Source organism: Varroa jacobsoni, unplaced genomic scaffold (genome assembly GCF_002532875.2).
Source record: "Varroa jacobsoni isolate VJ856 unplaced genomic scaffold, vjacob_1.0 scaffold_918, whole genome shotgun sequence".
In the NCBI taxonomy this organism is placed as follows: Eukaryota; Metazoa; Arthropoda; class Arachnida; order Mesostigmata; family Varroidae; genus Varroa; species Varroa jacobsoni.
In genome coordinates this window covers 208,399-228,274 of record NW_019213820.1, presented here as the reverse complement: position 1 = coordinate 228,274, position 19,876 = coordinate 208,399, and the positions used below count along the sequence as shown (strand labels likewise).

General features: G+C 37.3%; 1 protein-coding gene across 4 annotated transcripts in view; it reads left to right on the top strand.

Annotated features, from left to right (window-relative positions):
* The first annotated feature begins 1,344 nt into the window (after positions 1 to 1,344).
* The window catches only part of LOC111264962 (uncharacterized), a 90,035-nt gene continuing 71,503 nt past the window's right edge, over positions 1,345 to 19,876 (top strand). The window contains exons 1-4 of one of the 4 annotated variants that reach the window (XM_022841249.2): positions 1,345 to 1,586; positions 9,139 to 9,360; positions 14,665 to 14,745; positions 17,301 to 17,559. In XM_022841249.2, the coding sequence (XP_022696984.1) occupies positions 9,139 to 9,360; positions 14,665 to 14,745; positions 17,301 to 17,559 (562 nt within the window). In that variant the 5' untranslated portion in view covers positions 1,345 to 1,586. Of the gene's footprint in view, positions 1,587 to 9,138; positions 9,361 to 14,347; positions 14,408 to 14,429; positions 14,545 to 14,664; positions 14,746 to 17,300; positions 17,560 to 19,876 lie in introns of those variants that run through there. The other 3 variants (XM_022841250.2, XM_022841251.2, XM_086970263.1) reach the window with 3 other exon arrangements.

The window sequence follows — 19,876 nt, the reverse complement described above, 5'->3', positions numbered from 1 at the left end:
ATATAAATCCAAGTCAATATTTGGCTTCTATTGAAGATCGGATTCTGAGGTATAGGCATACAGGGCGGTATGATCCAGACAGCGACTATCGCAGTTGTGGCCAAGGGCTCGGAAATTGCTTGGAGGGACCATTGGCAGAGGCTAAGTTGTTCACTATTATTTTCATTGTGCTTTCTTGCGACTTGGTTCCTTAGAGCAGCGGCTTTCGACCAGCGGGGCCTTGGTCTTGTGACGCAAGTAGAAGACGCTTCGAACGTCGCGACACGCTTTTAATTGTTAGCGACAATGATATTTCTCAATCAATCGAAGCAGCGTGGACGAAATAAAAGGAAAAATGTTCACAGAGTTTTAAAGACACCACAATTTGAGTATACGGACACAGTGTTTACCTCTCAACAAATTTCTCAACCAGTCTTTTTGGAAGCAAAATACGTGTCGAACGGATAAATTAAGACGAAGTTATACGTTTAATGATATATTAGCGTGAGCAATGCTAATGAACGTCGTGATGTTTCTGAATGGTCCTGTTTTGTTTTCAATCGAAAAAAATAAGAAGTTACTATCGTTGGTTCACGATCAAATAAATCAGCACTACGCTTGACGCAGAAACAAATTTTTCCCTGTACGAGTAAAAATATTTGACAGATAGGTTTCATTTTCTACGTTTCTCTTCCCAAGAAAGAACTATGTCATAAAAAAGTCAGTCTAATCTGTTAACATTAAAGGGTCGATTTAAATCGGACACAGCCTGCTACTCCAATACTATCAGTAGATAGACATATAGATAGATTACATACAAATAAAAAACGAATGACTAGAATATCTATGATGTATATAATGCGCACCCGATAATGAGTGTAATGAAATTTCTATTTTTGGTCAGGAAACAAGAAGAAATCTAGCGATTCTTGTTCAGAGAGATGTAGCCGCATGGACAAAGGGGTTTAAATTGCGAACATACTTCACAAACCAATCATGTGAACTTCTGCTATGGGCATGTTACACGGAATAATTGTGGAGTCATTCTGAAATACATATTATTGAATTACGGTATTATTTAGAAGGGTGAATAGTATTCTAAAATAAAGCACTGACTCAAAGATATATTGAAACTATCCAGCAGTTTAAGAGATAACTCTGCACGTAATATGCAAAACATATTATATGCTTCCGTAACACATTATAATAAACTTGTTTACCGGCCATCACCTACTATCTGTGCCCGTTGCCCGCAAGGATTTATTACTGTAGTGTTTCGTTGTCATGGCGACGCTTTTACCCTCCCTGAAAGAACTGTACCGAGATGAATGCAGGACACCCATTCTTGTACTGGTTCACTATTCACTATGGAATGACAGTTGATTCAATACCGTTGTCCTGCATTTGTCTGTTCAGTCAAATTCGACCACGACCGGCCGCACACATTGTTCTGAGATCACCAGAAAATCTCTGATAATTTTGCCTTTTTGGACCACGTTACGTGCATTATTGTCCGCGGCTACATGAAGTGAAGCGTTCTAAATAGCGCTCTATCACCACTCATTATAGCACAGGGGCACGTAAATCCCTACTACAGTACAATAAAGGTGAGCTTATAATACTGTGAAACGGTTCTGTTTCTATTGCCGAAGTTTCTATTATTCGAATGTAAGGGCTGTTTCGACCTTGCAGAGGATTTCACAAGTTTCCAGCATCAAGAGGCGAGTAAAACTCGGAGATTTTGTTTATTGTTGTTTCACAACTAAGACATTTGACGGCCAAAACTATTTATGTGTTAACATAATACATCAATTGAATAAAAAGGTCAAATATATTTCATTATAATTTTTATTATTAATATAATTATTATTATTATTACAGAGTATCAATAAAGTACTAGATTTAACAAGGATATATTCTGATTAAATGTACTACGAAAGTGACTAACGCCTATTAAATTTGGCACAGCTTGATACAATAGAATACAAAGGACTGTCAAAACATTTATTAGAAAGAACGTTTTTTAAGTCAAGTAAAACTATTAAAAACGTATCAAATGTGTTCAATGGTCGAAAATGCGTACACATCTCTCATCAGCAACTATTGCGGTGTTTACCTTATGATAAACGTAGTAGACAAAGCAGATTTTTTTTGCTTTTTCCGATCTAGTAATTACTTTATTGTGTAATAAATTATGAATGTATAGTAATACAAAGGTGCGCAGAAGAAATTCATTTGTCTCAGTCAGAATTTGTCATTTTTATGTTATGAATTACCCAATCATATTCCTGTATTTCGTGTGGTTTTAAAAAGTCTGTATGTTTTAATAAACGTGGGAAATGTGTAACATTTTTTAAAATTTCTAGTTCAAATTTCGTTTTATTCATTATTTATATAATAAATGGCACTTTGCCTTATTACACATTTTAGTGGATTATCTTGCTGTTTTAGGTTTAATTCTTAAAACGAAATGAGGCAAATAATAACGTTTGCTTTTTTTGAGACAAAACAGGAATAATTGTTACATGTATATTGCGTAATTGCTGCAGATCGTTAATATGCATATTTACCTGCTTATATTGATTATCGAACAACTTTTTTACAAAGAAGCTTGCATCCAGACCTCAAACGAATATGTATTTGTTGTTTTCTGTGTGGTTTAATTTGAACGACTATCAGGGTTATTCCATTCGGGTACCCTGTCCCTGCATCCAAAAGTTCGAATTATATTGGATATTTCTCAAATTTATAAGTTTGTATTTGGCATGGCTTCTGTATTTCAGCATCTTACTTTTCAATGTCGTTTTTTTGCGAGCTCTTTTAAAAAAAAATAACTTAGCGCAAAAGTTGTTAAGATGATTTTTGTGAGTCTTTGACTTTGTCGGTTCATGCGTATGTGTTTGGCGACGATTTTGTTTTGGTATATTCATTGAAAAATTTAATTACAAATAGCGTTTTAAAAAGACCATATTGTTTAAGATAGACAAAGAAATCAAAATATATTGCCCAACAGAGGCAGCCATATGTACTTTAGGTAAAACATTCGACAAGCATAGTAAGGCTCGCAATAACGAAAAACAGTACCTAAAACCTTTCTGGTGAGCGCAAGTTTTTCAACGGTATGACTTCGTTGCTTACAGTCCAAACGCGAGTTGTTATTTTGGGTGGAGTCATGTAGAGGCTAACGCGGTATGAATTTACTACTAACCGCTCACACATTTTTCTCGAGCAGTCTCAAATGTTAATCTGAGCTTGAGGCTGCAACTCAACTAGTTGTTCAAAAATTGTATCACCCACTTCTGCTTTCCATTTTTTCTATATTCACCTATGATGATCAGTATAGTTGATATGAATAATCGGTTGGACTTTCATGGTGTCATTTAAAAATATAGAACTAAATATGAAAATATGAAATAGTATATCTAAGCCAAGCTTAACTTATTAATTGTTAGAATGAATTCTCTCTTACCGTTTATTATATAATTTATATGTGCTACGAATGGGACAGGAGCAGTAAGACTTTATGTGGTTGTGGACAGATCAAGTGTCAGTTCAAGTTTAGTAGTTGGTTTAAAATTTTTAAATTACGATTATTTGAAGTCCTCCATAAAAAATATATTGTTTTTTTCTGCCTTCACAAGTGATCATAAATTCGCCGAAGGCTAGCAGCATAATACATCAGTTACATCTGACACAGAGTCTGCTGCTGGTGAGGACAAAGACAAACTACTTGCAGTAATTTTACTTCAATGATAAAAGAAGCTTAAGGAAAAACGGTTGTTAATAAAAATATTTTTTTTAGCAAAAGTTTGGCATTCAGCTCACAAAAATGTCATCTATTGTTAAATAAATAATTGTAAGATAAAGTAGTTGTCTGCCATTTTTATTCAAAAAGATAATATTTTGTTATTGTAAGCATGAATATCTTGATGGAAACCAGTTTAATAATAAAACGAATATCATATTCTTCGTTCGGTATGAAAAAATTTTAATCCCGGAAAGTAGAGTATTTACTATAATGCGTTTCATTAGTGATTACAAATATGTGTGGTGCATTGACCTCTAGTCTGTCACAATATTAGGTGGTCGAAAAGAATCCTGGTAAAATATGCGGATCCGACGTGAATGGGGTCATCTTTGGGGTCCTCGGTGCTTTAAGTAGGTGGTGGCCTTCTGCTCAAGCGTTCGGTCCAAAAGAACAGGTCTAGCTGGATTTTCCGGTGTACTGTTGACGACGATTTCGAGTTGTTCATACCAATCTATCAAATATTATATTTGTATATATTATCACATAATACTCTATAGTAGTATATGTTCACATAATATTTCGTTTGTAGGGTTGGGACAACATGATAACAGTACGTATCTGATCTAAGATAGCAGTTTTTAGATAGCATGGTAGTATTTCACCTTTCGTAGGCCAAATCCGAGCGGCCTAGTAGTCTTGAATTGAAATTCAAGCTTTCTATATCTTTCTAAGCTATTATAGTAACTTAGCGCCGTAAAAATACTTTTTACCTACTCAGCAAATAAAATGAATCTCATACGTCAACTGTTTTACCTACATATATAGTTTTTGGGCAACACACGCGTGTCAACGAATATGGGCAAGGGTTTTCAAACTTCAGTTCAACGAAAGTTACGAACTGGGTTTGGGACATAAAGGTTTTTTATTGGTGGGTCAATCTTACGTGTTGGTTGCCTTTAGGTAACGTAATTTGATCTATTATAGTATACGATCAGCTCCAATAATTTTTAAATCTGTTTTAACTTACTAGCCGTATCTACTTCGATAACTCAAGCAAAATCAAAACTTGCCCGCGAGTTTCTACATATATCTAAAGCATCCCAGACCAAGTTGTACCTATCAAACTATGCACTGACAGAATGCACAGAAAAATTATGATGTCGGTACCGTTGGCAAGCTAGGTACTATAAACTTGGGGACACAAAGGCATCAATAAAATCGTATGATATTGCTCGGAGCACTGATTGCGTCGCTCAACTATTAGTTGATAGATAGACAACGCCATTGGTGTCATTTCTACATGTTGCGCATTATTCGTCCTTTTTGTTTAACATTGTCGATGATTGCGCATATTTCCAAATCAAATTATTCGAATAAACATGAAGTTTCTTGCATCTCTGACTTGTAATGACAATGGCATTCCTTACTCTCGCCTGTGATCTGTCGAACAATCGTTATCTGGCCCGACGATGTTCTAGTGAACTGTTCTTCGGGATTTTAATACTGCGTTTTCTTGTGTTCCACTGGGTTTGCCGCTGCAGCGGCAATGTGTCGTATCGCCCATATATGCGATTAGTAGAATACGGAATATATGGCATTTAATACTACGTAAAATCCACGCTGTATGATTAAAGCACAGAGTCTGAATATGTTGTGTGACTCTGTTTAAAAGCATACGCGTTTCTTTGATGTTAATTCATGGGTTCTATTAACATTGATTCTGCTTGATTTGAATTATCGTGTTGTCGAGTTGTTGCCCTCTCAGTTATGATCTATCTAAGGCGATACTGTTATTCTCCTTCTGTTGCATATGTGGCAGGTTTCCTTAATGATAAGCTCAAGTCTTATAAGTGATGCCAGGTAGTCACTTTGAATCTGGTAATTTGCAGTTCGTGCGCTAATATTTTCTGGGTACTTTGGCTCTAAGTCGTTTCAAATACCAAATAAAGGTAAAAAAAAATGCTTCAAAGCATCGAATAAGAAGCACCTTGCACATTCTTTGTAAATTGTTCTAAGTAGGCGAAAATTCGAAGACCACAGAATGTAGTATAATCCTTTATGAACCCTTTACGAACGAACAACAAACCGAATAAAGATTGAGCTGGGTGTGATCTTATTGGCATACCAAACTCTTCTACCTTTTGTGGTCAACACAATCGTTGAAGAAGAAAATGTGTGGCTAACCTTCATTTTCCTGGAACTAAACGGCATTATCCATATTTGGAAGATCTAACGCGAACAACTCAAAGCTTTCCAACATACAGTGAAAACATCTGTCATTTATTATTACTTTTCGGCCGTCGAATTATCAGTTATTATCGTAAAAAACATGTACAAGCACAATCCGCCCTTGACTGTAAACCGCTCTGTGTTGGAAACTTAACACCCTTATGTTTTTAAGTATTACAGCCTACGCTTTATGGCTCTTTTCAGACTGCTTACTGTTTCGGATATAGCATTTTAATAAAGAATGCACTGTAATTCTACCACATTTCTCTCACTCGTGCTATCCGTCTCCGTCAACTAAAGAAGCCCCATTCCTTTCTCTTGGAGCTTAATACTCGGGTGCTATAGTAACCACGGGCGATAGAAAACCACCAAATCCTTTAGCAATTTTCTCCTTGTCTTTTTAAATATATATCTTTATATATGAAGGTCAAAATAATTGTGGAACGCTATGGAAGATTAACTAAAATTTGATGGTTTTAAAAGTAACGTCTAAAGCTTTTTTTTATTTTATAAATAGCGATGCAAATAGTGACAGTTTATTATAAGATAAGAAAGAGAGTATTTGCGAAAACTCAATTCCAGGATACGTGGAACCGGCCATTAAGTTTGGCGCTAACTGAGGCCATTTTTGTGGACTGTTTCACTTTTCCTTTTTAAAAATGTACGTTATTATTTAAACATATGTCTACAAAACAAATGTATTGCAAAAAAGATTACTTTCAAACTTAAATTAGTACTTATAGCTTTGCGCACCTTTCTGAACGCCCCAACATAAGAATAAACATGTTCGTGTCCGTCGTGTCAATCTAGTTTATCAAGCACGCGGTTAACTTTGCCGTAGTCAGGCCCAAATCTGCCTGAGCTCAGAAAAATAATCTTGCCTTTAATCTCGTATGTTATTCGTCGGCTGCCACTGCTCGTCTAGTCGTAAGTGCAGTATTCGTGTTTTCTTGATTTTCGAATGTTCGCTTTCGTCTAACTGCTATTTTTCCTTATTGGCTTCTGTGGTGTTTTTTTTTCAATATCTGTTCCTATCTATCAAGCAACTTTGTTTGGTCCTACCAAGGCTGTTTCTTTTTTTTCTTTAGTTTCTGCATTGAGCTTTTATCATGCTACTTGCCCTTCATTGTATACTTCATTGTATGTTTTGGCCTTCTACACAACCAGCTAGAACTTGTTTTCTTGAGCTTCAGCGCCTTTTTGTTCACATCAATTAATGGTTTCTCAGTTTGGTGCCATCACTTCTATGCTCGCATCAGTGCCTCTAATGTTTGCGGCTTTCCTCACTTTGTGTGTTGCTAACCTCCCAGCAGCAATTTAGAGCTTGAATCACTAACAGTAGGTTTCAATGTACAGCCAGTACAAACGGAGCCTCCATTCAAACACGTTTATCGGTCTCTCATTTAGTTTCGATTTAAGTACAGTCACCTTAAGTGCCAACTTCCAAGTACCACTGTGGACCTGTTACTACCGACAGCAAAATCGATAGGCTTTTCCAAGGTGGTATATTCAAAAAATTGGCTAAGATATTTGCTATGTAGTGGTTCGCACCTATTTCCTATTATTTTTATTATCGCACTTCTTATTATTTTTGAACCTATACGTTAAATATGCTTGTTATATTGAACAAAGTCAGGCGAAACGTAAAAATATATATGTATATATATTTATATATTGGCTGATCGATAAGGTATCGACCGTTTTTGAAAAAATTTTGAAAAATTGAAGAAAACATGTTGTAAGTTCCAAAATAATACTACTAAACTGAATGTGCGCCATATTTATCGACAGAGCGTTAAAATCCCATCACTGTAAAATTTATGGGATATTCGGGAAAAAATTGTTGAAACTAAGTTAAAATCAGTAGGGTAGTTCTGCAAAAACTGAAATAAATGATAGTTTGACGGTGCAGGATCCCGGCTAAACGGCGGATGCATCAAAATTTTTCACCCAGGTTCTTGCAATTTTTACTGGGTAGCTAAAAATGTGTATGGTTTGGCATCTTCATGGTATAAGACGACGCCTTTTTTATTCGCTAGTTTTGGTTGATTTTTCTCATCTTATCAGTTATTGACAATAAAAATCCAAATCAGTCATTTTACTAAAGGACAGGATCTCATAGTGTACGTACTGTTTCCAATCCTGCCAAGCACGTCATCTTCTTTAGTGTCAGTTTGGGCTTTGTTACAGACCGCAGAACATACCGTTTTAATTTTCTTTACACATAATTATCGTAAAATGATCTACTTTTCATCATCCATAATCAATTTCTTCTGAAACGGCTCGACTTTATTGTGTTCCTGTGGAACTTCACAGAGAGAAATACGATCAAATAAATTCTATTGCGTTAGTTTTGTGGTATCCAGTCATCGAGATTTTTTTATAGTTAGCTTTCTTCAAATCATTTAAAACTGTTTGATGGTGAATACTTAGTTTTTTTTTGCTATGTCAGAATTACTATTGTCTTGGTTTTCTTCAACTTCTTCTGTAACTGGTCGATTCTTACTAGAAGTATCGAACTTTACTGAACAAAATTGAGCAAAATGTCTTTGGACCGTGCCTTCTGTTAACACATCCTGATTATAAATAGAATAATCTGTTTAAGGGGCTGGACACCATTTGTGCCCTTATTGCAATAAAACTGAAAAATATTATGAATTTTTCCAGAAATTTCATTAATTTTCAAAACATTCTGTCTCATATATTAATAAAAACATTCCAACAATTTAGTGCATCTATTGCCAAATACAGATTTTAAATGATACCAACGCCAAACCGATATTATTTATATTACGTGAGATATGTGACTCTAGAGCCATCTAGCTAAAAAAAAATAATTGATACTTCTTCGACAACCCAAAATATGCATGCAAATTGACCCGATTTGCTACAGGCATCACAAATATGCTACCCATATATCAAAGAACTAAGCACACGCCCGTGTATTTCATGAAAACTGGGTGTTGAATTTCTTTGCTTTGGGATTTGTTTTAGCAACTACGCATTAAAATATAAACTGTGCGAAACCAAAATAGAAGCATATCGGACAAAAATGTGAAGGCTCTCGGTAGAGACATAGAGAGATAACACTCCTTTTGATTTGGATAAAATACAGCTTCCTTGCTTTTTTATAATTATTGTATATGGAAGTGTAATTTCCTGAACACTTGGTATATTCTCAGATGCCGCTAAGTGATCAAGCGGTGTCCAGTTCTGCGCAAGGCACTGCTAAATACCCTGCGACAAGCAGGTCTCAGCAAACCTTATATGACTACTGGAGAACGCTTTTAATGGAAGAGGAACGTAATGCTGTGAGGAATGAACGACTACTGCGTAAATTGGAAGATATTGAACAGAGGACCAATCTTCTTTACCACAGGACAGAGAGGCTATCACAACTCAGGGTTAGTGACACCTCTTGTTATATTTGCTCACATAATAACAAATGTATAAAGAAACATACAACAGAAATTATGATATTCACTTTATAAGCAAAAAATGATGATTTCACAATGGTGATAACCTTGAGCGTAGGTTTTGCCTTAACAAGGATATTCTTTATTTACTTTTGGAAAGAGTTCTTGGCTTGTGGCTTATCTCTTAGGAGAATTAAATCTGATAAATGCTAGTTTTTTTAAATGTATAGTGCTAGCGGAGCTGGCAACTTTAATGAACGCGAGAGTACAGAAAATTAGTTGTTTAAACCGGTTTGAATGGAGTCTGTCTTGTTTAGAATTAAGATATTGCAGTTGGCAGTAATTAGCTTCCCTACCACGCATATCGCCCGACTTGTAGGCATATCCGAAATACTACGAGCGGCATATATCGATAACAAATCCAGTAAAAATTTTTATATGACCTTGGAAGTTAAAGGCGATGGGGTTGTTCTCGGTACATGCGAAACCAACAATGGGAGCTAACGCGATTTCCCTGAATCTTGAAGGAATTTTCTTTGCGGCTGCAAAAGTACGTTTTCCCGTGAAGATTGACACACACCTGTGGGTACAAACAGGAAAAAACAATTTTAGGTTGCAAAAAAGTTTTCCAAGGCCGCTACTCTATGTCTCTAGAATTAAAACGGAATATCCTTTCGGAAACACTGTCGTTGACCGAATTCGGCACCGTGTTTTCAAATTCATATTTCCTTCCATACAGCCTGCTGATCGCATGCTTTTTAATTAATTAACTTAAGTAGGCTGTCTGCGGCTCAACTCCGATGATTGGACTTGTCTCTGCCTGTATCTTTGTTCTTTAGTTCTCCATTCCTCTTTAAAGCTACTTCATTTAACAGGCTGATAGAAAGGAGTGGCTTGGTTACCATGCTGGGGTTACTTCGGTTAGATCTCCCACTTAACCAGACGAGCTGATTCTTCACACAGAAGCGTGTCCTACTCGTGTATTCTCTAAATGTAACCCCAAAGCACCGTCCAAGACGTCCCCCATGCTTCCTAAACGTATCTTGATCAGGCGATCTTTTTCCTCCAAAATCGCTCTAGTCAAGGTCTCCTTTTATCTTAGCACCGGCGCGGTTAAGTAACGTAAAATGTGTTCCCGGTTAAGGCAGTGACCGCGGTCGTGCCAATAGTGCGATACGCTAAGATAACTTTAACGCTATTATTCGGGCTTTTCATAGTAACTCCTTAGTCGTATTGATCATGAATTCTTGCAAGGTTTAGAGGAGAGCCCAAACACCGCAGTCGATTCCACGATTGTCGTTAAAAGCTTCCTCTTTTTCTCTCTAGGTCCGTGAAAGTTTAGCAAAATCCTGAATATTTCTAGAGATACCCTGATCGCTCTTGCCACAACCTGTCTTTTACGGTATACTCTCTCCATCGGGTGATCTAACTGAATTTCTAAATATGTTGTCGTTGTAGCAAAGCTTATTCTCTCATTATCCGGTACCAATGTACGTAGCAAATATTTCCTTCTGTCAATGCGCAATATGGATTCCGATTTCGTAGAGACCAATCGTAATCAACAGTCTTTCATCCATATCAATATTTCCGCGAGCGTTTGATTGGCTCGTTTACTCCAGTGTTCTTATTCGTAAGTGACAGCCCGATCATCTGCGTAGACAGAAATTTCTGCTTTCAGCAGGAGATATTTTTATCACAGGACTTCATCATACACCAGGATTTACAGTGGTAGACCCAGTATGGACTCTTGCAGGATTTCATCAGTCACAGGGAAAAATAATTTTCACGTTGTCTTCCAATCTATCCTCGGCAAAGCATCTTTAACGTTTAGAAGACCCAATAAAAAGGATCTCTTGAGTTTATTGTATATTCTTTCATTTTTCCGGCCCTTAAGAGGATTTTATCAATGATCGAAAATGCGTATCTGTGTGCTCTATACTTAAGCTGATTATCGCTCAAAAGTCCTTTTTCTTTCACCAACGTTCTGAACCTTTGCTCAATGATAGCCTCAGCGCACTTTGCAAGTGTCCCTAAAAGATATAGGTTGTAGGGTCAATTTCTTGTTGGAAATAAGCACCATCTCCCTTTTTTCTCTTGAGGAATAAACTAAAGACATGTGTGACCACCACAGCCACCATGTGCAAAAACTTGTTCAAAAACGTTCTCGTGACTCTGATTGGGACTATAGAACCCTTACCTAGCTTAACTCGTTAATTTGCTTGTAACACCTTTTTCGCATAACCAATTGGATGTTTCGGCCGGAATTCTGATCGCTAAACTTGGTTCTATTAAAGAAAAGACGGAATAAAAACAAGGATTTGATCATCCTTTCTTCCTGTTCTCTCTTCCTGTTTGCTTTTTCTGTGGGAAGCCTGTACGGCTGATCTCACGGATCTTCTTGTATCTCCTCTAAAAGCTCATTTCCAACAAGCCGAATTGTTTGTTTCAGTCAGCCTCCTAAGCTTTTCTCTTTTTTGCGTGTATTCGTTCAAAACTGCCTGTAACACCTTTGGGTCTCTCCTCATCTTATTCTGTTTAACTTTCTTTTGATACCGCTACATTCTTTTCGCTGTGATTCAATCCCCTCCCTCCACCAGTAGCCGAGTTTTCATTTTGGATTAATTGAACTTTTTGCACTACTAACATATACTAGGAGCTGGTGTAGGTGCCTCTTGTTTTGCGTAATGCCGCGTTCCTGTACTTAGCGATTTCTAACTGCCACTGCTTCTTCCGTTTTCAAATATATCAAGACTAAAGCAGATCGATTGCGGAATATATAGTGTTGTCATCGCTTAGACCTTCTTCCAGCACCCTCCAACCGCTAAGGCAGTCCATCGGTCAACCTTTCACATCGTAAGATCTGCGAAGAAAAGCCCTGCGTGATCTCGAAAGGTTATATATAAGACCCATGTTGGGCGTAGCCGGAGTTGCGTAGCCATATACTCTAGCAACTACTGATTTCTTTTTTCGATCCTAAAAATTCTCCATGCTTCTAATACCGCGTATAATGGTGTATTAACCATTAAAACACTTCCTACTTCATTTATCAATTCTGTACAGGCTGGATTATTTATCTCGTCTAAAATTTTGTTTTAGTCTTCTATAGTCTCATTAGGACTTGAGTACAAAGAGTAGTAGTCTCGCGATAGGTTTCCGAGCTGTTACTCATGGTAAGTATTTCTCTATTTTTTATGCACGACGTGTCGTCAAAATACTAAGTTATATGATTGTTCCGTAGGTCAGCGTTAAGTTCACTAATAATTAGGAAGTCAGCCCCTTTTCCCGAGCTAGGTCCTCGAGTAACTAGTGAATGGTTTTGCTCATGTTACAATTTAGCTAGACCATCCTAATTATTGTTCACTTGTCCTAGAATTTTTTTGTTCCGCTACTACCGTTGGGGAAGAAGTTACTGCGACTTTTCCGCTGTCCGATTTTGTCTTAGGCTTTCATGGTGTTTCGAGGTCATCGTCTCTAATGACCTTCTCAAAAAGAGCGGGTACTGTAGCCCACGTATGTTTTTTGAAAAAATTAGCAAGTGGTTTATGAAAACCATTTACCTGAACTCGCCTGCAAGTTTCTTTTTCGATATTTCTTTATAATTTAGACAGTTTGTAGAATATGCAGGATGATCCGCCCATCCATAGTTGTAGCTGTAGGGTTTATTCCTACACATCCGCATCGGTGACATTTGTTCACTGTGATATCAGGCTAGATCACTAAAGTATCCGTGCTTAATATTTTTATATCATTGTTATACTTTCTTTTCCTCGAGATCCTTTATAAGAACTTGAGGCGCTCCCACGCATGCATCTTTTACATTGATATTCACTTCACTCTTTCGAAGAATTTTAGTCCCTGTGAACTCGTGTTATAACGAATCCCGCCTTGGCTTCGTCAAAACGTCATCAAAGAAAATATTTCCGTAAACATTCCTCAGTATTATAGAGCTTGAGGCAGTGTCGCATGTCCCCTTAGTAGATCACAATATCAGTGATCTTTCTGAAAACTCCGTAATTTTCTGTACTTACAAAACATGGTATCGAGCTCTTAAATACACGTTCGGACCAGCGGCTAATTAAGTTAAAGGGTTCGTTGAGAAGGCTTCCAATTTTGGTTAGTGAGGCCTTTTGCCTCACGCGAACTGCAACCATTACTGTCATTCGCAGGGGATACCAGTGCGTATATCAAGTTCCGACCACCTTGTAGCCATTCGAAACTACGACGTTTGAAATTATTTATGAGCCTCAACACGTCACGTGTTTGGTTTGGCAGACCACTTGAACGATTTAAAATAATGACCATTTCCTATGAGGTTTTAATCCGCGCTATTGTAAAACAAAACAGGTTACCTAAGAATAATAATAAATTGCCCCAATTCTAGTCTATAATGCTAGTAGCAATAAAATGGCGATTTGTATTTGTCCGACCGCACCTCGCGTTAAAATTGGCGCTAGGCTCGAACCGCTCGTCTGCCTGTAATCGCGGCGCTAGAATTTATTAATTTGACTAGAAAAATATTGGCAAGTCGCTAATCTTACTACTTTGGGTTCCAACTCAATCACGAGAACGCTATTTTCTTTGAAGGTACTTAGGCAAAAAAGCACTAACAGCTCAAATTCCATTGATTTTCGGGCGCTTGAGTGAGACACGCGCGGTCTTTACAGCACCGAAACAGGACCTATTGGCCACATACTGGCGAGGAGATTGCCAATCTCAGTTCATAATTTTGAAGATTTACAGATTTACGTCAAGCAAGAGGTTCTACGAGGTGTTACTGTTTGCAAATCTGTATACTGTAAAACGAAGCTTTAGAATCGGTCCCACGGGCTTTGGACAGCATCAATACATTAGATATACGCACCTTGGTAAACATCAACGCCGTCATCTCAAAAAGCTGTTGATAAGGGTTCGATTATGCGTTTGATGGTCTATAAGATATATTTAGTGGGCCACTTCACACACTCAAGTGACAATACTCAATTCATATCTATGAAAGACGGACTGTTTGGATTTCAAGCTGTTTTGCTAGGCTTAGGTGAACCGTACGCATAGGCGAATCGCTGTTAGATACGAGGCACAAACGGTTACATCCAAATTTACCTTGCACGATTGATATTTCTCAACAATAATTGTTTCTGAATGTTTGCGGCCTTACTTTTTCATTTCTAGCTAGTAGGTAATCCTTTCAACAAGCTATCTATATTCAGGTCAAACGCCTCTAGAAAATCTAATAGGTCCGTTTAAAGGGCAAATATAAATAAACAAACTAATATTGTTTAATTTCTTTCTCAGCGTAGGTTCGCGGAAATGCTTCGGCAGCAGTATCTCAATGATCCTGATTTCAAATACGAGGATTATCCTTACATATTTAAGGTACACACAGCTGATTTATATACGTTCAAACGTTTTAACTTTTACCTTTGACAGCTATATATTTTGTCAGACAGTACCATATAAATTAATAGGTAAATATTTGAGAGAGAAGTAGTGTTTGCTTTAATCAGACGATACTTTTAACTGTATCAAATTTAAGTATGTTTCCTAAAATGTTCGTTTCATATTGAGAAAGTTTTAAAAGTGAAATTTAAAAGCTATCATAAAAAACATTTTCTAGGATCTCAACTTATATAACTATACAATTGCTACAAAATCTAGCGCTGCCTCGTATAAGTTCATAAAAATAGATCTACTAAAAATTTGTTAACTTGCTTTTTTATATCTACGAAGGGCCATTCGTTAAATGAGTATAAATGAACATAACTGTACAAATATATTCCTATTCTGTGCTGATGTGCTCTGTTTCTTCACGATAGAATCACAAAGAACGAGGCGCTAATTTGAGGATCTTCCTCAGGGGAAACTAAAACATTTGCAGTTTTGGTGATAATCGAGTTTTGAATATTTTTAATTTGGCGTAAATATGCGTATATAAAGAAGTGTAGCTGCTGTTTGCTTTCGTTCAAAAGCTCCTTCTTATTTCAGGTACAAGTCCCTTAAATGGGAAAATTCGTGCACAAAATTGTATTTAACAGCGATGCTTTAAGAGTGTAGTACATATATAATCTTTCTACGATGCATCGGCCTTAGGCTTCGCTGCCGGTCCCATCGGCATAAAATTGTTATACTTATTTAACGATATTTTGATTCCGAAGTAGTCGGATGCAAACGATAGTCTCATCCTGGTATATAATGTATTAAGTATTATAAATTAAATAATTGGCAAATAATCTAAAGTGAGGTCGCTCCGTCCCGGCAGAGTGTCCATAGCTAATTTCATTACAGTATTGCCCGCTAGATTTGAATGTTTCGGTCTGCGTGGGTGCTCGTAACTAAGACTGCGGTCCTATCTCGTATATTTTATAGTTTACATACCTTTTAAATACTTCAACGTCGATGGAATTGTGCAAAGCAGATTGTATATTATGCTCTATGTTTGTTACTGATCAACAAAATTAACTTACTGTTAAACCTTTTTTTCTAGTGGTTTCGTACTGGCCTTTTAAGATAAATAGTCTGTACCTCCAATAATGACTACACAAGATCCAGTTATAACTGTTCAACATCATTATAAGTTTAGTTTAGACTTAACATGTCTATTAAGGTGCCTGGAATTATTTGGTTAATTAGAAATTTGGATAACTCTTAAGCTGTAGTAGACAAAGTTTAATCAATACATTCGTCAAGCCTTTGGCTGTCTACTACTACTAGCACATGGATTATAATGAGAGAATTACAAAGTTAGAAGCAAAAGTTTTTTAGCGCTGAGAGCGAACGCTCAGTGATTGTGTATGTGTTTCCGGAAAGTGAAAGCATTGAAAATAAGAATGTTAAAGCAAAGTCGGGACAAAGAGGCCTTAAGTAAAGCATAGTTTTTTTCTAATGCAATAATATTAAGAACGAAAAGTGAGGAGACAACGACAGACCTTAGAGAAGCCCTTGAGCAAAAAAGGGTATTTACAACACGGTCCTTATCGGTTCAGTATGGGACATCCTTAACACGTGTTACGAAATTTCACAAAAATAACGAAGATGAAGGACAAAAGCAAGAAATTATTTCTCCACAGATTGAGTTCAGGGTAGGTAAAAACACGTATGGTGTGTTCTAGAGAAAATTTGCATAAATATTACCTATTTGAAGCATACTGTTGGCATAATGGAGATACAAGTGGGTCTGTGCCACTTATTAGATTTAGGCGAAAGAAAAGCATGAAATTAAAAAAAAATCGGTGGTAGTGCTGAATGAAACCGGGCGTAAACTAGCTTCTGAAAAACCTTATAAATGTAATTCCTCATAAATGCGGAACGCGACAATCGATAGCACATAGTGTGATTACTCGACAAAAATGCACAACCAGATGGCCACGCATTAATCGCAGTATGAATCGAGACAAATAAAATTCAGTGATGGCTTCAACTCCCACATTCTCCGGATTTAAGCCCTGTGATTTCCATTGGTACCTAAAAAGGTACGATCGTTAGAGTAGCATATCTTACCGTCGGTTCTCTCAAAGAAGCTATAACGAGATTAGATATGGTAACGTGATTTCAAATAGATAGCTGTAGAGAGGCTCCCATATTAGTGCGTTAACGTCGACGTATGAACAATAAATTGGAGTACATCTCCTACATATCAAAATATTGCTGTTCCATGATATTTAATATTTCATTAATAGAAATATCCGCTGTTCACAATTTCTGGACGATCAGTAAATCATTCTGACGTCATAAAAATCGATGTGGCTTTATACTCACGGGTTCATTATAAAGTATACTGCTCGTATTACATAATGTTGAGTGAGGAATAACTTGAATGGGTTATAGGCTTAAGATGTATGTGGAGATAAAATTATAAAGTTAGACAGCATTATTATCTCCAGTGTGGTCAATTACGGTTTTCAATACTGAGTTTTTTTTACTTTCTTTTACAGGCAGATCAGTATGTGGCGCCATCCTATATACCGGATCCAATTTTATTTGGTTTAGATACTCCACCATGGATGCCATGCGAAGATGATTTATTTCCGGCTCGAAGATCTAAAGAAATCTTAGAGCAAATGGATGCTGCTTGCGATTCTCATAAAAAAGCCGGTACACAGTCGACATTAAAAGATCAATGTCAACAGGGCAGCGGAAGTACCCCCAACATTCAGGAAGAGAAAAAGGATCAGGAGAAAGACGTTTATAACGGTGATTAAAACTGCTTATATGAATAATATAAGTCGGTATCCAATTAAAGAAAAAAGACTCAGGTTGTCTCAACTTTTAAACCTTATTGCGCAGCACTAAAGCAAGATGTTTTTAAATGGTTTGCTGCTTATGAAAACAGAATTATTGTTCTTTACAGTAGCATCTCACATATCAATAAAGACATCGGTAAACATTTCCCAATGTGATACGTAACACTAACATGTCGTATTTCAGTGATCGATTTATTAACATATTATTTCAGCTTGCTAGAATCGGAATCCAGTAAATTCAACATTCATATTTTACAGTAATACCTCATAATATGCACAGGCGGTAGGTTCTATTTCATCATCTCTCTGTTTCAAGTTGCACGTCCGGTATTCGTTAGGTATTCCACCCAATGACTGGGTCTCAGTATGAAACGACGCGTGTCTATGCTTTGTTTGAACCTGAACCACAACGTGTTTCTAAAATGAGTAGGCAAAAACGTTACCTACTAAGCTATTACAGGTAGCTCATCGTCTAACATGTCAAGTAAATCTTAAATGAGCTTAACTGGTTTAAGTGTTTTCTGGTGATTTTGCATATTCACGTGTGTCATGTGTGAAAATGAGAAGAGGAACAGGTTTGACTGGAAAGCCGAAAACAGCGATCAGCGAATTGCTTTAGCAAAACCAATGTTAGAAACTGAGGGAAAATTTCTCGCTATTGTTGTATAAAATCAGTAACAAAAATCGTACTACGGAGCGTAAAAACTGTGTGATAGTTTACAAACTCCGAAAAAAAAAGCCAAAGAAAAAAGGACTGTGTGAAAAACTACGTTTCGCTGCCGATTTAGAGGCTGGGTTCAAGAGAACTGCCTAGAGACCTTGCTTGGATGCTTAAATTAAACGAGTTCGTCTTCGTTGGGTAAATTAAATAAATAGGTGGGCGCTTGAGAACTGAAAAAAAATCAGTTTTTTAAACAAACCTCCTTTTGAATTTCGGGAAAAAGCTTGTGGTGCTTTCGAACGTGTTGGTGAATGATTTTCCGAAAACTGCGCTATGGCAAAAATCAAACATCTTTTAGAAGTTATGATGCAGTTTTTAATTTCTGAGAAAGGTGCTGGGATGATACATTTCTTATAGGGAAGTAAAACAGCAGGAGTATACTGAGGTTATCGAGATACAGCCTCAGGTACGAAAATGGTTCCCGCAAGGTGACTAAGTTTTCATGTACAATGACGCGCCTCGTCACAGAGCTCGGGAGTTTGTAGGGTACTCACTGCCAATGAAGTTCAAGTGCTGCCACCGACCGCTAATTTGGCAGACGACAATACAATAGAACATGCCTAGAGAAGAGTTAAAGCACGGGTTCGGAAAATACAGCCACAAAATACAGATGTTTGCAAATAAATCACGCCATTTGTCAGCATTTTGAAAATGTTTGCTGACTTCTTTGTCGACATGTAGGAAGCCATCGTAAATAATAATATTGTCGCAGTCGTACGTCAAAGAGCATTTAAAAGTATCTTACTTTAGTGCTACGCAATTTGCTTTGAAAAATAAAAGTGAGCACCGATTATATATATAATATATATATATATATATATGTATATATATAGTATACTTCTATTACATTACAGTGTATGCTGTGGGTAGCCGGTTGAGAAGATGCCTGGAGAGAATTGCATGTCTGGCAACGAACCAACTGTGACGCTAAGACCGTCATACGGCAAGTGCGGCCTTATTCACATGGCTTTGGTCCGTTGCAAATCGAGCCAGAGGTACACAACTGGTATATTGCTGAACCAAAACTGAAGGAATGTTTCTCCCTGATGAGTCCCCCCCCCCCCAACAGATTCTTTAATTGTGTAAAGGAAACTTCATCAAGATCAAACGGGTTCCAATATATGGGAGCTAGATTAAGACTACATTGATTTTTTAACATGAAGAAGACAGTGAAGTCCGTCATTTTCAAGAATTTTGTCTGGGCAACAAATCTGATGAGGCTTATGCATAGGTTTGACGGCTAGGAAATAAACCAAGGAAATCAGCCTTTGGCTGACAGGTCTAGCCGCATCGATTGTGCAAATTGACAACCCAACGTGCCGCCGCTGGCAAGAACGCGAGCATTGCCAATTACCCGCGCATGCGATAGGCAGGCGCCGGATTTCATCAATTGGCTTTCCTAACTGTCCAATCTGTCGGAACTGATACCCCGTCAGAGAAATCGACATCAAGCAGTACGGGCTGCACTGCATACCGGCGCTGCAGTAAGTGCCTGTCGGTTGTACTTTCGAATCACACCGCCGTGTGACCTCGGGTGCAGGCTGCC